Here is a 22,266-nt window from a genome sequence, read left to right as displayed (position 1 = left end):
TCTGTTTCTTGGCAGTAGGAATTTCATGTTGATAAAGCAGAATGAGGTCCTGACTGACTCCAGCCTATCAGGCTTTTTTCCTTTGTACTCCTGAACGTTTTGAGATGAGAGAGATGGATTTCTTCTGGACCTGGCAGAAAGCAACAGCTCCATCTGGGCCAGAGGAATTAGCTGACACAATAATGCAGCTGTAGGGCTTGAAGCAGTCCAAAAGCAGTTACTGCAAACTAAACAAGCACATGATACACCCTGAAATTCTGGGCAGTGCTTCACTGACATTAGTTAAGCAATGCACAGAGCCCCAGCAGTTCACAGGAAGGAACTCTGTTCCAAGGATTAGGATATCAACACCCCCACACTGGTCTCAGCTCCATCACAACTCTGCCATAAGAGACTGTCCCAATTCTGCTCTGTGCCCCAGCTCCTCCACATGCAGCATGGAATAATCCATGTGTAACTACTCACCAAAATTATCTTCAGTTTTAATTCACATTTGCACTAGGAATTTAAAAAAAAAAGAAGTGTTTACCAAATTTTGTCTAAGCCCTCATTCCAAATTTAGGTAGTCCCTTCATGGCTCTCAATTTCAGCTCCACTACAATGCCAAAAAGCAAACAGGAGCTCTGGGTTTTGAAGCTGCAGTGCACTGCTGCTGATTTGGGATTTAGGACATCACAGACTGCAGTAAGAACATCAACCCCCTCAGGCTGGGTAACAGCAGGTCCTGGCAGCTGAACTTGACACAAAACCACTCAAGTGTTGTGTGAGCAGGACAAGACAAACCTGGGAAACACAGAAATCCATTAGATCTTTATCACATCCCAGTCAAGGCTTTTCAAAGCACAGGTAGACACGAGGAGTGATCCTTGTGATGAACAGCAAGGTGCTTTCCCACCCCTGAGGTGGAGTGACACTGCTCAAGCACTTTTCCAGCAAAGCAGGGAGCAGCACAGGCAACAGAAATCTGCAGCAGAAAAATTCTATCTATGCATGTACTCCCAGCCATGAGACAGGTTACATATGGAAGTTTTCCCTGGAAAACTGATTTGCTGGAGGTTGAACAGATTCACCTCCAAAAAGAACCAAATTTGCAGTTTGCTGGGAGTCTTCAACAAAGCCCTGCAGCCCTCTGACTGCCAAGGAAAGACCTCAGGTTCCAGGTTCCAGCTCCTGGATCCACAGCCTGGAACAGCAGGGCAGGCCAGGGAGATCTGAGACTGGCAGCAGGCAGCTGCTGTTCTCCATCCCTCCTAAAACACCCTGCCAAACTTTTTCCTAAACTCCTGAAAACCTCCTCTACAAATCACCAGCCATCTAAAATTAAAGATTATTTTAACTCTACCAACAGGGAGGTAGAATTGTGCTGCCTGAAGAGCTCCTAACACTGACATTGAAATCCCATTTCAAGGGAGGGTTTTTATTACACAGTGAGCAGGGACAGAGGCTCAGGTTCACCATTTAGAGTCTGATGGTTTCAGGTGAGCTCCTCTGGTACACCAAATCTGCTCAGATCCAGAAGCACAATGAACAAAACACCATTAAACAATTGCTGGGAGATTTGCAGACTGGAATGGATTGGGGTTTTGCTCCAAATGGGTTTGTTCTAGCACATATTAAAATTCTACAGCTCTAGAGCCAAAAAGGGAAGGAAAACTCCACCAGAATGTCCATTGGGAGTTCTAGGAAACTGCCCAAATTGATTATCAGCTGCCCTGTTTTAAATCAGGCATTAATTAAATTTAATGCCTAGGTTTTTTTCCCCCCTATGTTAAAAACTCTGCCTTCCCCTGCCCAAATGAAGCTCTGAACACTTTCCAGACTGATTTCCTTTGTTCCTTTAGCAGCAGGATGAGCCCAGAGCATGCCAGGAGCAGAGCACAAATGTGAGCACCAGAGGAAAGCACTGGAGGTACACAGGCAGAGCATTCACTACAGATGAGCCCAGCCAGCTGTTCCACCCCAGCTAGGCAAAAAAAAAAACAACTCCAAGAACACCAGCTTTGGTAAAAAAAGATTCTAACCCAGTCACTACAGGAAATCAGCTGGAGAGCAAAAAGGCTGGCAGACCAAACCCAGGGACTTGTCCAAGTGATTCTAGAGGGACTCCAGGATCCCCCTTCAGAGGGGCCACATAGAGACAAAGACACCAAAGTAATATTAACCCTGCAGGATAGCTGCTGGCATCCAGCACAGTTCAAGGGAAACCTCAGGGCACCATCTTAAACAAATAAACATTGTATTTCAGTGCAGAGGCAGATCAGAGAGAAGAGGGGAAGGAGGAGCTGAGGAAAAACAGCAAGGTAAAATTGAGTTATATAATGAAGTTACTCAGAGAGACATTTTTTAGTGGCTGAGGGAAGAGCAGCATCAGAAGTAATTTTGATTTTTCTGCTGTTGGCAAATGGTGTATCTCAAGTACACAAGTGTGAAACATACTCCTTTTTGATAAAAAAACATGGCAAATAAACTGACCACAGGTTGCCATTGAACCAAAGCAGAACGACAGTAATTTAAGGAACAAAACAGCAACATCAACAGGTTTCAGAGCTCTTTCCCCATAAAAGCTGAAGTAGTTTCCTCTCCCTTTCTGGAAACATGGCACAAGGAATAGATTTTGCTTCCAGTCCTAGGTTCACCTGGCTAAGGCAGTGCTGAAATCCCATCAACATCAATAAAATCAGATGCAATTCTGTTTTCTCCTCAGGATTACAAACAAATCTCCAGCCCCAGAACAACACCCTTCAGATAGAGAAATGGTCACAAGATTATGTTCCCTGTCAGTAATTTTCAAACATCAGCACACCAAAAGGAAAGCCAAAAAGCTGCAGCTCTGAATTGCTCTAAGAGTCACCCGAGTTAGTTTGTATTTTCAGAACTTGTTTGAAACATCACACCCAGAACAGGTTTCCAGGAAACCTACACTAAGTACATGTTTTTATTGATAATTGCCAGTGTGTGGCCAAAGATCTATTTTCAACTGTGTGCAGTTACCCATCCTGATAAACTAAATAACAAAAGCTATTTAAAAATCCTAGTTTAAGCTCCATTTCACTCAGTGTCTCTCCAAGTGTTGTGGTGGAGCACTAAGGACATGTTAAACACTTTATTCAGCACAAAAAAACCTAAAAGAGTGGTACTGAGCTGCACCACATCCTACTGCATCAGCAATAACAGAACACCTTCACTCTGGAAATAAAGCACTACATGTGGCTAAATAAAAAAAATATCAGCATTAAAGAATGCATAAGTGTCCAAATGGACAAGAAGCTCCCAGTAGAAATCATGCATTACATCAGAAATTTTTAAATCGGTCTCACACAAAGCTCAATCAACCCTTCACAGAACAGTTACTGTGGTTTAGTTAAGATTAATTTTGAGCCAGAAGAAGCCTGACTTCCCAGTGTGGAAGAAAGGCACATAACTGCTCATTATGCAATAAAATGCCTAAATTGAGTGTTCAAACAACAGCTCAACTTGCCTGTGCTCACAGAACAATCCAATACAGCCCTGCAATCCTTCCTAGCATGTTGGAATTCACTGTTCCCACAGACACCCATCAGCAAAGCCAATAAAAGTCTGGAATTCCATAGGAAACTCAGCCTTGGTTCCTAACACTGCTAAAGGACTTGGGAGCATTAATGCAGCATCCACCAGGGACAGGAGAGAAGTGATCTATCTTGCCCAAAAGCACATTCTGAGCTTTCCAAGACAATGCAGACACCAGCACTGCTTACTCCAGAGCCAAAATCCTAGAAATTCACACACAGAACTATCTGGTAAATGCTCTATAAACAAAAACACTTCAATGATAAGTAGAAATGGAAGCAGATACTTGATAAAGAATTCCAGTTCTACAGAGCTACCATAAAAAAAAATAAATCTACAAGGTCATGCAAGGCAGCTATTTTTATACTCCAGCAGAAGAAACAGGGGTGTGGAAAACACTTTTTTTTTTTACATTATTCTATAAGCAGAAAGACCCAAGCAGGGCTAAAAGCTTTTGTGGTTGAAGGCACTGCAGGGATCAGCACAGCCAGCACAGTGGAAAGCAGAGGAGCAGTGCCAGGAGGCCACTGCTATTTCTGGCTGTCACTGGTGTGCTGGGTGACCTTCAGGGCACAGGGACACCTCCAACCTCAGCCCCTGAGGCACTCAGGGGAAGGAGCCTCTTCCTGGGCCCCAGAGGGACAGGGGAATTCCCTGGGGACGCTGCACAAGAACTCTGGGTTTGTGCTGGGAGCACTCCTTCAGCTAAACTGCTCACCCAATTTTCAGTACCCAAAACCTCCATGTTCTGACTTACCTGACCCATCCCTTGGCTTTTAAACAGCACAGCAGCTACAATAAATGAGTTAGTTCATTCATCTAATTTTATATAGCTAAAACACCCAAAGAACAAGGCTTACTCCTGTTTCTCCCAGGCCATCATCAGTAACAGCTCAGTGAATTTCACTTACAGGACCAGTAAGTACAATAATTCACAATTTAGACTGTCAGTTTTAAGCAATAAGTACTTACAGAGAAGAAATTAATACCTCAGACATTCAATATAAAAAGGGTCACATTTACCATTTTATTACCCACAAAAGTTATAGCCTCGTTTAGTTTCCCAGCACACATTAGTCTTACACCTTTAAACAAAAAATACAATCAAGCATTAAAAACCTAATCTTATATTTGGAGCCACACTGAATTATAAAATTCCCATCATTTTCCTGTCATCTGCTGAAACACTAAATCACCTTCAGCAGTGATTAATGTAGGAACTGTTCTGTACCATCATAAGTGAGATTAAATCTAACACCTTCCACTGGTATGCATTTTAACATTCTTTTAAATACCCTACAGAATGTGATTTTCATTTCCCTCTGCCCTTTTCTCTGAAATCTTTCACTGTCAGCTTCCCAAGAACAGCACATCCCAGGAATAATTCAGCTCTCCTACTGGGGCACAAGCTCATGTGCACATCCAATGTTAAGGGTTCTTCTCCTAAAGAACACTTCCAGTTTGAGCAAAACATTTCAAAAAAATCCTTAAAATGGAGAAAAGTCTCAAAAAGCTGACTAAAAAATGTTCACTTTATAACTAAGCATCAATTGGGCATTAGGATCTAGATTTTCCCCCCCACAGGTATTTAATTTAGTTCCATTTAAGGGCTATTCTCTGCAAACAATTTAAAGTTAACATTGGGAAAAAATATTAATTTCATGTCACTTAGTAGAGACAGGAACCTTGGCTACACCTGATTACTGAAACAATGACAAATATGATAATAACTAATACAGAGTTCCCTTCTCCCCTTCTAAATGATAAAAATAGATTTCTCTATGCATTTATACACTAAAAGAATTTAAATCTTGTGCCAGTTAAATCTCAGTACTCATTCTTAACTGACATGGTTAATAAAAAATACTACATTCAAATGAAATTAGCATTCATTTCCTAATTAAAACCCACTTCCAAGACAAGCCATCTATATTTAGAACTCTGCCTTTCTCTAGAGGCAGGAAGAACACTCACTCTGCTGTTACATGCTTGTGCCTGAAAAACATCCTAAGACTTCTCATTTTCAAGTGTCAGTCTGATTTGAAACCTTAATTTTCGGAGAAAATTCTGAATGTAGCACTCTACAAAGATTCTTCTTTTCCTTCATTAATGGAGAATTAAGCAATTTCTCATCAAAGTTCAGAAAATCCTCCCAGGAAAGCAACTTCCAGCCCATCCATGCAGGTTGCTGTGGCAACAGTCACCATGACTACAGAGGCTCCAACCTGATTTAATGGTGAAGCAGAAGAAATAGCACAAAATACTACAATGAAAAACCCTGTGCTGTGAGCACTCCTGGGGAAAAGAAAAATTAAAACGAAGGCCTATACTCCTCTACAACATTGTTTTATCATCAGCTCATGCCTTGCCTAGCAAAGAAGCACCTTCACTTGACCATAAAACCTTATCATGTTACAGAAATGGTGCAGCTCTGCTTCTCTTGGGGCTTGATAGGTAAAACTCTCTGAAATCAGCTTTTTTTATCTAAGGATGCAGGGTGTGATCTGTGAGAAGCAGCAAAGGGAACAGGACTACAAAATACAGTGAGGAAAAAGATGGATTCTACCACAACAGTCTAAAAATAGATTCCCTGCACACAGAGCAGGGATGGGTGAGCATCTTCAGAACTAACAGCTCCATCTAGAGTTAAAAACCAAGGGATACCAAAGCAAGCTGACAGGTAAAAGGCTCAAGACTTCTTAAAAACATCCTCTAAAACATTCCCCAAGACCTCCCAATTTAAAAATTGGCTTTAAAATACTTTCCATAAAAGTCAGCTGATTCCTCAGAAACCAGAAGATTTCCATTAAAACCCAACTGAATGCAAAATTTAAAGGAAAATCCAGAAGGGTTCATCTATCCCTTAAGCTTCCTCAGTGACATTCCCACTGCAATCTCAGGCTTGGGCAGTTCGGTAGAGTTTATCAGTTCTCAGTGGGATCAAGATTTTAGCACCACAGATATCAAGGAATCTGCCTCCAGCAATTCCAAAGAAATTCATACCCATGTCCAACACAAATGGTCCAGTCAGGGACAAAACTTCCTGCACATGCAGTACTTCCCAGGCCCCAGCTGTTCACACTTATTTAAAATTTAACACTGATTTTTTTTTTGAGGCCCTCGTGTGGCTGTTTGCTCCAGAACAAACTATTTTTCATGGCACCTCTCAGAGTAACTCAGCATCACCACATTTTATATCTGCTCATCCTCTTGTTCCTCCTAAGTTGTATCTTACCTTGCAACCTGCACCAAAATAAAATTTAAAATAATTTTAAAAAATCAATCACATAAAGCCATGGTTTCTTGATGTTGAGCCTGCACTGGATGCATTGTGGCTGTGCCTCCCAGTATAATTATTGATATAAAAATAGAAGAAAAAGGGGCAGAAAATGGGGAGTTGCTGGAAAACCATGGGATAGAGGTCTGCTGCATTCCTGTCCAGAACCAAGGCAGGCTTTGGTAGTCACTCCATGCTTCTGGCAGCACTGAGAGCCTCATGGGCTTTTCCCCACATTTTTTACACTTTACCTGTATTTATCATCCTCTCAACCCCTTATTCCTCTCTTCCTCCCCCTTATATTGCTTTGTCTATTTACCTGTGGGACACCTGTACTTTTCACTGGCATCCCTACTCTTTTTAGCCCATGTTCTTCACTCTTCTTAGAACCAAAGAGACATTGTTTAAGAGAGATCAAAACAGCAAACTTCATTTTTTTGTTTTTTTAAATCCCACATTTCAAATAACACTTAAATCTGCAAGTCAGTATTATGAATTCATAAATGCTGAAAAAAACTTCCAGAACATCAAAACCATTTTGATCTGTTATTCACTAGTACCAGCAGAGAGAAATAAGGAGCAATTCATACACAAAAGCTCTTTTCACATTTAACTTCACCAAGTTAATGACAAAAATAAACTCACTGCCTTTCCCATCTAAGGAAAAGTCCTCCCATTTCAGAATTTCACCCCAGGACCCCAAATTTAATAATTCATGCATCAAAACCACACTTTGACTTCAGCATTGCCAGTTTTCCCACATCAGATGAACACATTGATTTGCAATATGAAATAAAGGAGCAACAACTGAAAATAACTTTATTTCTTCTGGACCTGTGTTTTTAAAGGAAAAAGTAAGACAAATAGAAAGCAAACCCTGGTTTCTCATGTCATCAGTTTTGTGTTCCAAGTTAAATAAAAACGTGGCACCAACACAAATTCACAACACATGAAGAGATCTGGATATTAACAAAACTCTAATGTAAAAATAAACGCAAACTTGGTGTAAGAAACAAACTGATTATTTCTCTGGCTCTGTAAATGTTTTGCAGCCCAAGATCAGCAGCCTCATGTCAAGCACAAAACCAAGGAAAATTATTTGAAATTATTCCTGACTGGAATGTGCAACACTTTTCTGTGCACAGAGCCAACTCCTTCTCGTGCAAGTTCAGTTCTGAAGCAATTCCTGCATGGGAAAGTGTTGGCAGAATGTGCACTGCTAATTTCCTACCTAGAAAAGGAAAGTTCTGTCCCCACTCATTCTTTCTTGAGAGAACAAACCCCTGAAGGATTTTTTAAAGTTCCAAACACTCTCCCCCTGTATACACTTGTAAAAAATGATAGTTGGAAGCAACTCAATCAGGTTTTGTGTTTTTCCAGGCATCATTTCCTCAGTGATGGCTTTAAGCTGCTGGAAACTGGCAATTTCATAATGAAAATTATTACCCATTCTTTAAAAGACACCAAAATACTTCAAAACTCATTTCCAAATGGCAGAGACAGCAGGCCTTGGCCAAAAATGTGTATTTATGTGTTAGGGCTTTTTTAAAACAGAAAAATAATTATATTTAAACAGTTTCCTTTAAACTGTTTTTTAAGCACAGACTGAGAAAACATTTCAAGAAGTTCTTCAATTTGTTTAAACAAGACAAGTCTTGATGAATTAAAAAACATGTCACATGTCACTTTAGCCACATGAATAAAAGCTTTTTCATTTCACAAAAAATGAGGGTGTGAAGGATATACATTAACAAACTGTGTGACACTAGAAATGAAATTTTTCAAGCTTAAATATTTGTTTACAGTTTGAAGAATGCACCTCCTTACCCCCAAAGCTGAAAGAAAACACATTAATGCAAAGTGACAAGTACATCTCTGTGTCAGTAAAAACACTTTTAAAAACTATTTTAATGAGAGTAAGAAAAAAAAAGCAATGAACACAGAAATACTTACATTTCATTCACTTTCTCTTCTGGACCCTGAACTTGGCCTGTCACAGTTCCTTGGCTGGTGTTTTTAACCCAGCCAACCACTCCTAATTTCCTGGCTTCCTGCTCTGTGTACTGGTTTGGGAAATAATGAGAGAGGACAATCAGTGCCAGCACAGACACCACACACACAACACTTAACCCCCACTTGCACTCGCCCAGCTGCAGGAGCTACAGTTAAAAAATAAAAACCCCTGAGTGATGCTCATCCTCGGGCATTCAGATTTTCCTGGCAGCTCTGGAGTTGCAGCAGGCACAGCTCATTTTCCAAAATGAAAATTATTTTGATCACTATTCCCACATAATTCCCTTGTGCCTACTTTATTCCTTTCCACTGCTCATTTGACCCTTCAACCACCACAATTTTTAAACTCACTAAATCTGATACATGCACAGACTTTCCAGTTCCCTTTCAAATCCTTGCCACCTGACTTTCACCCTTTAAATCCTCCTCCCAGCTGCTGCATTTCTGCTGACAAACAGCAGAGGTCATTATCTAATTACCAGAAAAAAATAAGCATATTCCTGCAGTACCAAAAAATTATGGTTTGCCAGCAACCCAGTTGTGATGGAATTCACAATCAGCAAGAGCCAAACTGCAGGTGTGTGTGACCCATTCCAAAAGGCAAAACATGCTTTGGGGTGACTGAGCCAATGAAAAAGTGGTGCTAACTATGAAAAGTGTTTTCCAGGCTGATTATGAGCAGCTCCTCCAAAGTAATTTGCCCAAAAGCACAGGAATGCAGCTGCAAACTTTTTCCTCAGGACTGGCACTGAGCTGTGTGTTCACATTGTTCCTGGTCAGCTCAAAACAAGGCACAGCAAACTTGGACTTACCCTTTCTTCTTGACAGAATAACTAAATTCAAGGCAAACTCCACTGCAGTCCTCTGCTTATTTCTACTCATCACTATTTCACAATATAAACTACACAAAATTTCTCAGTTTTAATATTAAGCATGAGGCATTGAGACAAAAACTATTCCTACTTTGTGTCCTCTTGTTTCGTGGGTTTCTGTGAAATGCAGAACCACCTGCTGCCCCTCAGAGCTGCTGGAGTCACTTGCTTAGGGCATGAGCCACAAGGTGCTTACTTGGAACACATTTTTCCCCACATTTTCCCACAGTAACCTTGCTTAAATACAGGTGCCGAGTCACCACCTGACAAATTGAACTGAAACACCTTGTTGCATATTTAACCTCTCTAAAGATCAAAGCGTTAGGACATTCTTGTGGCTTTTACAGCACAAGTAATCCAAACCGCAATCTACACAAGCAGCACATTAGTAAGCTTTTAAAAATCCGTTTTAATATAAAACCGTTTTAAGTCTACTCACAGTACTTAGCCACCCAACCAAACTTCAGGCTGGATATGTTTACACTCCACAGACCTGCTGCCTTATTTTTAGCACTGGAAATATTACACCATAAAGTAGCTAGCAAATCCTGCATTGCCTTACCATCCTGAAACAAACACCTAAAAAAGAAGAAAAAAGAAAAAAAGATAAATTGAAGTCCTGTAAAAGTATTATTACCTGTAGGAATTTCAGTTAATATAAAAAGCAAGGATGCGTACACAAAAAACACGTGGTGTTTTATTGTGGAGATTTCAGGGAAAGAAATACCAGGGAAACCGAACAGAAATTGTCTGAGCCTTCCCTTCGTCACACGATCACTCAATTTAAGCGGTAATGAGAACGCTGCAGCGTGTGAATGGGAAGGACGTGAGGGACATTCCCACACAGAAGCCAAGAGAGCAAAGTGCGGGGAACGGGAGCTACTTTGGACAGAGCAGCTGAGCCGCAAGGTGGGGGAATATTTATAATTATGTAGAATGCAGAAAAAAAAACACCACAAACTTCGCCGTCCCGCAGGGAAGGCGCGGCCGCTCCCGCCTCCCCTCAGGCCGCTCCCACCGCCAGCCCCCCTCAGGCCGCCCTCACCTTGCACCCGCCCGAACACCTCGTAATCCACGGATTTGAGCGCGCCGGAGGCTTTGGCCAGGGCGGCCATGGCAGCAGCGGAGGAGGAGGAGGCGCTGAGGAGGCCGCCGGTGCCCGGACGGCAGCGCCAGAGGCTCAAGCTTACCGCAAAGGCGGCCGCCTCACGTGTGGAGGGATGGGGCGGGCCGCGGAGCCCCGAGTGTGAGGGGAGAACGCCCGGCGGCGGGCGGAAACACCGCTGCTGCTGTCAGGGACACACAGCTGGCAGCGAGGGGTGACACGGCTCTGCCCGTAAGGGGAAACAGCGCTTCTTCTGAGGGGAGAGCGGCGGGCCCCGAGGGAGGGAAAACCGAGCCTGTCATGAGGGGAGAGCGGCGGGCCCCGAGGGAGGATAAAGCATTCCTGCCGTGAGGGGAGAGTGGCCGAGCCCGAGAAACGCTTCATGATCCCGAGGGCGGGAAAAGCATTCCTGCCATGAGGGGAGAGCGACCGGCCCTGAGGGAGGGAAAACCGATCCTATCGTGAGGGGAGAGCGGCCGAGCCCAAGGGCGGAAAAAAACTCCTGCCGTGAGGGGAGAGCGGCCGACACATCCAGGCGGGAAAAATCGATCCTGCCCGTGAGGGGAGAGCGGCCCCGCATCCCTGTCCTACAGAGCCCTCACGAGGTGTCGTTCCCATCTCTATTTCAGATTAAAAGTACTTTCAAAGAGCAGTTTCCGAAGAGCACCATCTCCTTCTCCTGGAATGGTGCTGCCACACGCACACCTGGAGCCCCCAGCATCCACGGCACAGGTGAGCGGTGTTAGTATTTCCCAGGCATTTACAGCAATCATTGAAAAAAAAAGTGTGTGCCAGCTGAGGTAATTTTGCCCGATCAGGTGGGAAATTAGGTAGTTGAAAATTAAATGAAAAAGCCCTCAAATGTTGCTCTCACCAAGAGATGAAGGTAGGTTAACAGCAACTTCACAATAAAAGTCAAAATACACTCTCTCCACTAAGCAATTTCCATCCATACTTTGTGTTCTACAGTAATGCAGCATAACCCGAGTTGCTCACAAGTTTGGATCTTAAAACTTGAGGGAGGTTCAAAATAAAGTCCAAGAAAATAACAAAATTACTTTTCCCAGATGCAGGAGTTAACTAAAGAAACAAACACTCAGCACAGAACACCAATATTCACATAAAAACAAAAAGCTTCCAGTATGTCAGGGAATAGGAACATAACAGACAAAACTTCATTTGCATTACCTATATGGCACATTAAACCAAATGTTAGCCTTTCACAGAGGTCATACCCTTTTCTAATGTGGAATCAGCACCATTTTGTTCTGAAGGAGGAGGATTCCACAGCAAGAGGACCAGAACACAGAAAATCTTTGGCAATTTGCTGCCATCTGGCAGCAGGGAAGAACAAAACCAGTAAAAAAATTGATTTTTAGTAGCAGTTTATTACACTAGAAAGCCACACAAGCCTTGAAAGCAGAGCTTGTCCTGGTGCTGATGGCACTTTGCTACCTGCAGATTCCAGCACTAGCAACAACACTTTTTATCACTACAGCCTTTGACATTTTATTTGTTTGCCAAAACATCTTGCCTATCTTTCTTTAGATAAGTCCAACTTTCTCCTTATTTTATGACAAGTAGCAGAAAGCACCACAAGATGACACTGTGACACATTTAATATTTTGCTGCTTCAGTAATATTAGAAACCAAAGGTTACTCAAACACACTAATTAGAAAGAGAGCTTTGGCACACACTACCAATAACCACAGGCAGCCTGCATGGAGTTCTGAATTTCCCTCCCACTTGCAGCTGCTTATTCCAGAGCTGTGGCATTGGCCTAAGGAAAACCAGTTGGCAGCACTTCCCAAAGCTATAACTTTTTCACAAAAAGTCATAAAAACAATAGCACATCTCACCACCAGGCCCTCTGCCCCATCTCTGGGCATAAAGCCTTTAAAAACTCCCAGCCTTCATTCCAAGCACAGTAAAACTTTCAAACACTGATTTTTAGCCAGGGCTTGGAAAAGGGTTTAGTAAAAATTACTGTGAGTAGGAAACACCAACACCCAGCAATAGTACCCTTGCAGCTGGGAGCAGCCTTGGCACACCAACCCCACAGTACCTGGGCAGGCAGAGCCAGGGCAGGAAACCGGACTGGAGCCACCCATGAGTTCGAGGCAAGAGCTCTGCTCAGCCCTCAGCTTAAGTAGAGCTGCTCCACCAACGAGCAGAGGGGGTGTGGGTGGGTCACAGGTGAGGCTGGTTGGGAAGGTCAGCCCCATTGGTGCCCCGACTCCGCCCACTACCAATAAAAATCCCATCTTTGATTGAGGCATCTCAGCTGCTGAGCTCTTGGGGTGGTCATGTGGAGGTTATAGCTCACCTTGTTATGGCTGTCCCCTCACAGCACTGCACACTCTTGATTTTTTTCTGCTCCCAAAATGACTGCTTTTGGCATTCGTGTGGATTTCTGTCTTGCTTTGAAAATATCCCATCAGGCACATAACCTCCCACCTTGCTGTCATCCTTCACCTTCTAACTGCACTGCTGTTTTTTCTGCACCGCTTTTAGGTAACCTGGCTCCTCCTCAAACCTGCTCTGATTGCATTTCTCTCTCCTGCTACTTCTTGTCATAAAAGTTTCTTGATGTATCTGTAGCTGTGCAACTCTGTTTGTCTGAAACAAACTCTAGACCTTGCAAACTGTCCCCAGATGATTTTGATGAGTGTTTCCCAAAAGACACCAAAGCCTCCAGGTAAATAAATTATAAGGATGCTGCTTCTGTTGCCAGGTTATTGCTGTTACCTAGGGAGCATGGAATATCAGGTAAGAAGGTTAGAAGCCATGTAAACTTAGTTTGACCTTTCCAGCTTTTTTTCCTTATTTTTTGTCAATGGTAATGCAAATCAGATTTTATTTCTCTGTCCTGTAAAGTAATGCACTGCTGCTCCTTTATGTTTTCTTCTTCGGGCAAAATTATAAACTTTTAACCTTTTTCGCTAGTCTTCCTCTTTTCCTCGTTTTCGCTAGTCTTCCTCTTTTCCTCGTTCCCATACAAGGTTTTATTCTCCTGAATTGTATTTGCTTCTCATTTCTGAATGAAGATTAATGGGATTGCTCCCTCCACTTCAAAGTAATACAAGCTTCTTCAGGGCCTTTCTTGCAGTGCATTATTTGCATAATATCCAAATATGCTGAAACCTTTTGGAGGGCTTAATCTCCCAGTTTTTCCTGGCTATCAGGAACTTTTTTCTTTTTAGCACTGCAGATTATATTTGGAAGTCTAAAGGACAGGCACAAAGGGGGATTATTCGGGAGCTTTATTCTGGTGGTTGAGTGATTAATGACTTTATAGATGAGCCCACAGTGTGCCCATCGGTGACCTGGATACAACACTTGTATCCTGATCCATTTACACTCCAGGATCCAAATCCAGGGACGTGCTCCGTGTGGGAAGAGCCCCCCAGCCGTGCAGCAGCCCCTGAGCAAGGGGAGTGTTGTGCAGGGTGTGAGTCACACCCACACAGATCAGATTTCAGGAGCGATGCCAAACTGTGCCGATGGGACCTAAATTTGTCCCTCGTGCTCCAAAATCCCGGACTGCTTACATAAGGTAGCACATCCAAAACTGTGAGCCTGTTCTTTTCCTCTGGCTAGACTATATTGTTTAGATTTGGTGTTATTTTTTGTTTAATTTTTGTATCATACCCTGATTCTGTAGGGCATGAAGACCTATCACAGTTTCTATGAAAGGAGCTTTTATTTTTTAAGTTGGGCAGCAAGCCTCTAAACCTCCACCAATAAAACCACATGAAAACAAAGTTCAAAATTTTTCAGTCTAAATTAAGCTGTTAGAAGTATTTTCATTGATATATATTTAAAAAAAATCTATTCAGTACCAAAGCAAAGCACAGGAATCAGGTTGAATTTGGGGTTAATTCTGTGAGTCCTCTGCTGGCATGAAGGGTCAAGTCAGTCTTGGCTCGATGACTAAATCCAAACACAACCCCACCTACTGTAACTCCTACATTTAAATGGTTTTGATGGGAAAGCAGATTGATCCAACATTTGATTTATGAAATATCCATTCCCAGGAAACTCATGAACATTTGAGGAAAACATTGAGATTCTACCCTTATGTTTTCTCCTCTTGCACATGCTGAGGAGGAGGAGATGTGGTCATTTAAGGCAGCGAGTTTTTTATTCCCATTGAAACAGGAAATTTTGAGCATCACCCTTCCCACAGCTGCCAGAACAATGCTGTCAAATTTAGGGAGGATTCAGGGCTCTACAAAAGATCTAAGATCACACAAAAGAGCATGGGTTGCTAAAGGAATGGTTTCTCAGGGAGGTGGGTTGACAGCAGTGCATTTTGCAGCTCTGTGAAAGTATTTGATTCATTCTCCTTAATTGCATTAGACCTTTATTTCTTCTCAAAAGCAACAAGGAGAAAAGAGTGAGTATTTCAGAATCCTGCCCTGTGTTAGTGCAGCCTGTGCCATCAGAGAAAGTCTCACCAAACTGATTAGTGTTTCACTGTTTGGGTAACTTCTGGATTTCACTCTCCAAGTGTGAACAAAAGTATGAGTCAAAGACATTTACTTGTGGCAAACTTGGTGAAAGTCAGCATCTGGGTGGAGAAAGATGCTCTCTGCCCTTTGAAAGGAGGGATGCTCAGTCCCAAACTTCCATCCATCTTTATAACTTGATGGCACCTTCCCCATCCAACCTAGCAGGAATTTTCATGGTTCTGGTAAAACAGGAAGAATCAGCGTGACTTTTGTAGACCACACAGCTCTGTGTAATCATAGATGGCCTTGTTATTTCTCACACAGAACAACTCAAAAAATTCCCAGATAAAAAGTTAACAACAATCAGAAGGGAACAACTTTTCACACTGTGCATGAATCAGAAATTACTGCTGCAGAACATGATGCCAGAACATAATGAGCTTAAAAAGCAGATGAATGAGGGGATGAAAAACCCATTTAGCGCTATTAAACAGAACGAAATAGCCTGTGACTCAGGATGTCTGCCTGTGAACTAAGAAAATGGAGAGTGTGCAGGGGGGAAGTAGGAGTATGCAGTTCTTAATCTTCAGTTCTGAGTTTTGCTCTTGTCACAGGAAAATGTTCTTGCACATTTCCGCAGCAAAGGCTGAGGCCAGTCTGAAACGAACTGAAAGAAACTTTCCTGGAAAAAATAAACATTTGCAGGGGCTGCAGAGAGAAAAAGGCCCCTAGGCTGGGAATCTAGTGGGAAAATAAGGCTACTTCAGTGAGTATCTAACTTCCAGAAACTCACAGTGAGGGCACCTCAAGCAGATACTCCACAAAATAACCGTGCTGGTACCAGCTGCTCCCTGAAAAGCCCTGGAGAGCTGGTGGATGCCATCCCTTGTTTGTGCAGTGCAGGCTCAGGTGCCCTGTGCTGCTGGCCCTGGCTGCACCCTGTGGCTGCACCCAGGGTGCTGCAGCTGCTGTGATGCAGAGGTGCTGTGCACATCCAGCTCTTGGGTGCTCTGAACTTGGAAACACCTCTGACACCACCCCAAATTCGCTTTGCTCCCGACTTCCCATCTCAGAACTCCCTGCTTTTCAGAGGTGCTCATTTGCTGAGGATATTTAGGGGTAACCAGAGTGATTCTGGCTCAGTTTCTTCTCATTTCAGAGCCTGTCAAGCCTCCTGCTAACACCACTCCAGATGCTGATGGCTCCCTCTTTCCCAGGCAAAGGGGGGCTGGAATCTCCAAGGACAACCAGGTTCCCAGCAATGCCTTTGGGTAAGCAGATTAATTCAGAGCATGGCTGGAGGATTTGAGCAGGCATTTGGCAAAGCCAAGAAAGCATGAATCAGGTTCTGTATCCATGCACTGCAGTACTACTGAAAAGGAAAACACATGGGGGTTGTAGATAGTGGTATCACAGCCACAGTGAACGCCCACCGGATTGTCCTGCAGGGCCCTCTCTGCAGATTACAAGCTGTCTTCTTCCTGCTCTTTTTGTTCAAGGCAGGTTCTGTTTCTCACTTGAATTTTCTAAATCCCCTCAGCTCTTTCAGTTCTCAGTGCTTTGCCCAGCAGAAGGGCAGCTGCTGCCTTTGTACTGAGCAAGGCTCAGCTTTCCACTGGGCTTGGCCCTGAAATAACAACGCACAAACGTGGCAAAAGCAACTTTTTCCTCTCCCTGGGATATCCCTGAATTTACAGGCCTCCTGTGCGCTCTAATTGGAGCATTCCTTCTATCCTGAAAGGCCTTTCTGACACTTAATGTTTCCGAGGTTGTAAGGAAGCGTTAATTTACAGTCATTGTTTCACCTTGAACTCTTCTTAATGGGATAGCTGGGACAATAATAAACCAATTTACAGTTCCTGGAATCCTGGTGTTAGTCAGCAGGCCAGCACTACCATAATCATGCCCCTGGCACAATTGCACTTATTATCCCCACTTTTCCAGAGCGTAGACATAAACAACATGCCAGGTTAGACCAAGTGAACAGCAGAGAGCTCCGAGTTTGTTCCATGGGATCCTCCCAAAGGTTTGTTAATCTGCTGGGTGTCTCCCTAACACCCCATGAGAGAAGCTGCTGCTTTAGAAACGTGCCAAAAAGTCTCCCTTCCAGATTCCATGCACAAAACAACTCGGCCAGGAGCAAAGGATAGATAATTCTTTAGCAGGAGAGAAAGGATTGGTTGCTTAAGGGGATGTTTAAGTGAGCTTGCTTCTCCTCCAGAATTCATAAATATTTAAATACTTCTGATCCACATGTCCAAACAGTGAACACACAATCCACCCACAGAATTAAAGCCTGAACAACTACTTGAGCTATGGCCACAATAAACACAATTATTTGTGCTGAATGCTGCTTGAAGCAAGACTGAAAACCTGAGCAAAGATTTTATTTTTGTTTGTTACTTGATTTACCCTGGGTTGGAAAAACAGACCTTAGACTTTTTTTTAAACTTTATTTTTAAATAGACATTGCCAATTTTTCATCTTGACAAGGAACAGACAAACCAGAGAACTGCAGATGAAGCCACAAGAGATGCATTTGCCACTTAAAAACAATAAATGTGATCAGCTACCCAGGCACTTGGGGTAAGGTGTGTCACAATCCTCCCTGGCAAACACAGGGCAGCTGCACCAGACACCAAGTGTGTAATGAGCAGTTTCTCTGTGAGTGGCTGCAGGCTGCCAAGGGACTGTGCTTCCTTGGTTTCCTAGAACAGCAGGATCCCTAGGAATAACCACTGCAAGTCTGCTGTCACCACATGCTCCTCTGGGGCTGGTTTCTGTTTGGCAAGAGAGTGAGACAGAAAAATCCATCTCAGTGGCTCAAGAGGAGCAGAAAAATAGCCCTAATGTCTCCTTCCCCAGAGTTGGCTGCATTTCTGTCATGTCCAGGGAATTATTATTTATTTCAAATAGCTGTGAGTAATTTGGAAAGAACCTTTTACAGAAAGGCTCAAGTCTATTGCTTTTTCTTCCTGCAGGCACAATAGTTTCCAGGGATATCTTTGGGAGTTTCAGACATGTAGAGGAAACAAGCTGTCACAGGCAGAATTTCTGCTGTGGATTTGGGACAATTATGCTCTCCAAATCTTAGGCAATAAGGCACCAAAAGAGAACAAATCCAGGGAGTGGAGAGGAAAAACCACTTTTGCTATAAATTAATTTATTTCTCCAAGGAGAATTGAGATCCTGAGCTTGTACAAAGACTGTCCATTGCAAACACAGCAGGGACAAACAATACTTTATGAGTGGATATAATTGAGGATGGATTTAACTCCCACAAACAGAATCACTGGGAATGTAAAGTGAAGGATAACAGTGCTGCAGCTATGTGGTCAGCCTTGTCTATGTAATAGAGCTTTAAAAATTACACAGGTGCCCATAAGAACACTTGAACCTCCTCACCAGGGCCTCTTGTTTCTGCTCAACAGAAATGTTCCACTTACATGGGAACACAGAGATCCCAACAGGCACTGCAGAAAAAGAACAATATTCAGCGTCTGCGCTGTAGGTGACACTGAACCCGCCTCCCCATCCAACTGGAAACATGTCATGGAGTATTTAGACAGCCTTATTTTAGGGATCTAAAATTAGTTCCTCTGAATCACACTTCAGAAGAGCCTATTTTTGTCCCATACTACACAGGAAACTTTAAGTTCCTCATTCAGATGCTGTAATTACTCTTGCCCTCATCCCCCAAATAGACAAATTCTCTGTAAAATAGAAGTTTATGTGACAGGGATGTTTCTGGGTTGCCTCTTTGGCACCTTTGGCCCATCCAGTTCCACCCCTATCCAGTGGGCAGGGACACCTTCCACCATCCCAGGCTGGCCTTGGACACTGCCAGGGATGGAGCAGCCACAGCTTCCCGATGCCAGGGCCTCCCCATCCTCACAGTTTGAAGCCATCCCCCCTTGTCCTGTCACTCCAGGTCCTTGTGAAATGTCCCTCTCCATTTTTATCCCTGAAAAATAGCCTGAAATCTGCCACTCAAAAATTACCCAGCTTTTAACTTGGGTGGAAAAGCAGGTGAACAGCCCCCAGAGCACCCCGAGCTCCCCATGAATGGGAGACTGTGTTCTCCTCACACCACACCACTGGGATTCGTCACTCCTCAGCAGGCAATGCCAAAACCAACAGGTGGCTGCCACATTTGGCTTGCTGGCAATTCATATTCCTCCTACTTAATAGGAGAGGAGGAAGCTGTTGATGTGGAGTGGCACAGACGGGTCCTGTGTTATGAAAGCCCCGTCCTTCATCATCTGACGGGGGAACCAAATGTGCTCTCACACCCTGCTGCAGCCAAAACATATTGCAAACTCGAACAACACATTTATTTTTGACTCACTTGGCAAAGTGGATCTTTTTTTTTTTTTCCCTCTCTGCTTTTTAAAGAGCAGAATGGTGGCAGAGAAGGGAGGGGAAAGGATTAGGGGTTTTAAAATAATTTGTAAATGGATCAACATGCAGAAAACACATTCAAAAAGCAAGCACTGCAGGTATGTAATTATGAATGGAGCAGGAATCTCCTCTCCCCTTGTTTCACTCTGAACACAGAGATGAGATGAGTTAGCAGGTGCTGATCACACAACTTGGCACGTTTTCCCCCCAAAAGGTGAGTGTTTAATCCTGGTGGAAGGCACTCGTGTCTGAGCTTGTTGGCTCGGGCAGAACAGCTCCCTGAGCTTCAGAGGTGTTCATTCACACCACAAATGCTCCAAAATGCCTGAAAAATCGAGGCTTAGTTTTATCTTGGGTTAGAAGGGCGGGAGTCATTTTTTACAACATGGCTACAAAGCAGCAGAACGCAGCTGTGAAGCTCCTGGTGTACCTGCCAACTTCAATTTCAGAAAATTGCGCTAGAATTTTGATTTTTTTTCCCCCCTCCAAGTCCAAATAAACTCTATGCTTCAAATTTCACAAACACTTTCCCACGTTGGAAATGTCTGAACAAGTCACCATTGTGATTACCAAGAATTGCCTGTCAGTGACAGAAAATAAGTAATTTTAGATTTTTCAGTTTCAACACACATGTATTTTCATTCACCCTTTTCCCTAACCATAGATGCTGGTTTTTGGGTCAATTTATCCTTGACTGAATTCGTGATAAAACTGTTCATTTTGTACTATTTATTTCTGTTTTCACCAGAAAAACGCTAAGCCAAGATGTACTTTATCCCCACAGAAAGCTGGCCATGCTCAAGTTTCATTTTCAATCCCAGCCAGAAAGGGCAGAGATTCATCTATGAATTGTTTTGCCTCACGCAGATATGAGGCAACACTACTGTCAAGTCCCTGTGGAAGGTTTTAGTGAAGTGCAGCTATTTTGTAATCATGTGAAAGTTGATAGATGTGACCCACCAGACCGTGTCACACAAAAATCTTCTAGGAATGGAAGAGTATTTCAGGAGGATGGGACAGCAAACAGAATCCTGGTGCTTCCTTTATTGAAAATACAGGTCTAGGAGGGTGAAGGAAGCGATGCCACCATGCCTTTGCCTGTCATACTCTGCTTTCCTGTGGTGTTTCTCCTCTCCCTGTCGCGTTCCAGAATTTAGTTAGCTATCTTAATTTTTTTTTAATTTTAAGCTAGTTTGAGCATAAAGGATTTGCCCTTGTCAGTAGCTCTAAATCTAATCAGTTTGCAGCTGTTGTACGGCCAGGATGTAACTCTTGAGGGGAAATTCAATTCTATTAGGAACAGCTGGAGATAACAGCTATCAGCGCTGTTATCACATATCCCTCAGCAGTTTATCCCACACCCACGGCCCGCGGGCGAGCTCTGCGCTCCTGACTAGCGCTATTATTTCAAATAAGCCTCTTAGGCAGCCGCGCAATCTGCTATCAAACCGCGGGGCTAATTGCGGCGCCACCGAATCAATTAGGCTGGCAGAGATGATCACCCATTCCCACGGCTGGGTGTCAGCCACACCGAGCCCGTCCGCTGTGGGAACTGTCCCTCGGCAGGGACGGGCGCTGCCCCGTTATCCGCAGCGCCGCCCCCTGCCCGCCCCACACCGATGCTTCCCTGCCGGTGACAGCGCTCCGAGCTGCCGGCGGCAGCCCGAGGAGAAGGGCTTGTTACCACCACCCAGAGCCCCGCAGCCGGGAGGGCAGCGCGGCCTGCCCGCCCCCTCAGCGCCGGGGCCGCCGAGCCCCGGAGCCGCCCCGGGCCCGCCTTCCGCCGGAAGTGAGCGGCGCGGAGCCCGGCGGGGCGCGGAGCCGAGCGGGGCGCGGCGGCCGCGGTCACCGGCCCTCCGCGGGCAGCGCCGACATGGCCCGGCCGCCGCAGAAGGAGATCGTCTACAACAAGCTGCTGCCCTACGGCGAGCGCCTGGAGGCGGAGGCCGCCCGCTTCCTGGAGCACATCAAGGGCAACCTGGCCCGCGCCGTGCAGCTGCAGGAGCTGTGGCCCGGCGGGCTCTTCTGGACCAGGAAGCTCTCGACGTGAGTGTCGGGACGGGGAGCGGGGCCTGGGGCTGCGAGCCTCGCGTCTTTGCCTTGCCCTGCCCTGCTTTAGCGAGCCGTGCCCGCCTCCCTCATAACGGACCGGGGGGCCCGGCCCGGCCGGCGCTCCCGGCCCCGTCCCTGCCCCGCACCAGGCCGGCGCTGCCACATCGGAAACCGGGACAAAGGTGGCTCCGGCCGCCACAGCCCGCCTGCCGCCTCTGGGACTTCCGAATCCTGCGAGCCTTTAACTCCCGCTTTTATTTTTAATGCGTGTCTGTTTTTTAACGCCTGTTTGGCCACCTCTCCCCTTCTTGGGCGAGTTGATAAAATCTCTGTGTAACTTCTGCTCTAGGGGCACGGGGTGTTTCTCAAGTCAGGCGATTTGCTAGGTCAGTGCTGGCAGGATTAAATTCTGGCTTAGTGCTGTGTAAACACCGCTGGTGCCCTTGATATCTTGGCTGTACATCAGTTTGTGCCGTGTGTGCTGGCAAGGTGGTTTTGTACAGTGGTTTCATAGATAGCTCCGAGTACTACATAGGTTTCTTCTC

The 22,266-nt window shown here is 44.4% G+C and overlaps 2 protein-coding genes across 3 annotated transcripts in view; one reads left to right on the top strand and one right to left on the bottom strand.

Moving 5' to 3' along the window:
* The window catches only part of ACYP2 (acylphosphatase 2), a 29,748-nt gene extending 18,781 nt beyond the window's left edge, over nt 1–10,967 (bottom strand). Inside the window, exons 1-3 of the mRNA XM_033056566.2 lie at nt 10,754–10,967; nt 10,271–10,287; nt 8,777–8,886 (exon numbers count right to left, since the gene is read on the bottom strand). Coding sequence (XP_032912457.1) covers nt 8,777–8,886; nt 10,271–10,287; nt 10,754–10,823 — 197 coding nt within the window. The 5' untranslated portion in view covers nt 10,824–10,967. The remainder of the gene's footprint in view (nt 1–8,776; nt 8,887–10,270; nt 10,288–10,753) is intronic.
* Nucleotides 10,968–11,478: 511 nt separating this feature from the next.
* Nucleotides 11,479–22,266, top strand: part of PSME4 (proteasome activator subunit 4) — a 51,053-nt gene continuing 40,265 nt past the window's right edge. Inside the window, exons 1-2 of one of the 2 annotated variants that reach the window (XM_033056565.2) lie at nt 11,479–11,545; nt 16,428–16,539. Coding sequence is in view for 1 of the 2 variants with exons in the window: in XM_033056564.2 (XP_032912455.1) it covers nt 21,543–21,715 (173 nt within the window). In the remaining variant the exon portion in view is untranslated. Of the gene's footprint in view, nt 11,546–16,427; nt 16,540–21,507; nt 21,716–22,266 lie in introns of those variants that run through there. The other variant, XM_033056564.2, reaches the window with a different exon arrangement.

The sequence above is a fragment of the Catharus ustulatus genome, chromosome 3, assembly GCF_009819885.2.
Source record: "Catharus ustulatus isolate bCatUst1 chromosome 3, bCatUst1.pri.v2, whole genome shotgun sequence".
Classification (NCBI taxonomy): domain Eukaryota; kingdom Metazoa; phylum Chordata; class Aves; order Passeriformes; family Turdidae; genus Catharus; species Catharus ustulatus.
The sequence above is the reverse complement of the archived record's forward strand: the minus strand, read 5'-3'. Positions and strand labels throughout refer to the sequence as shown.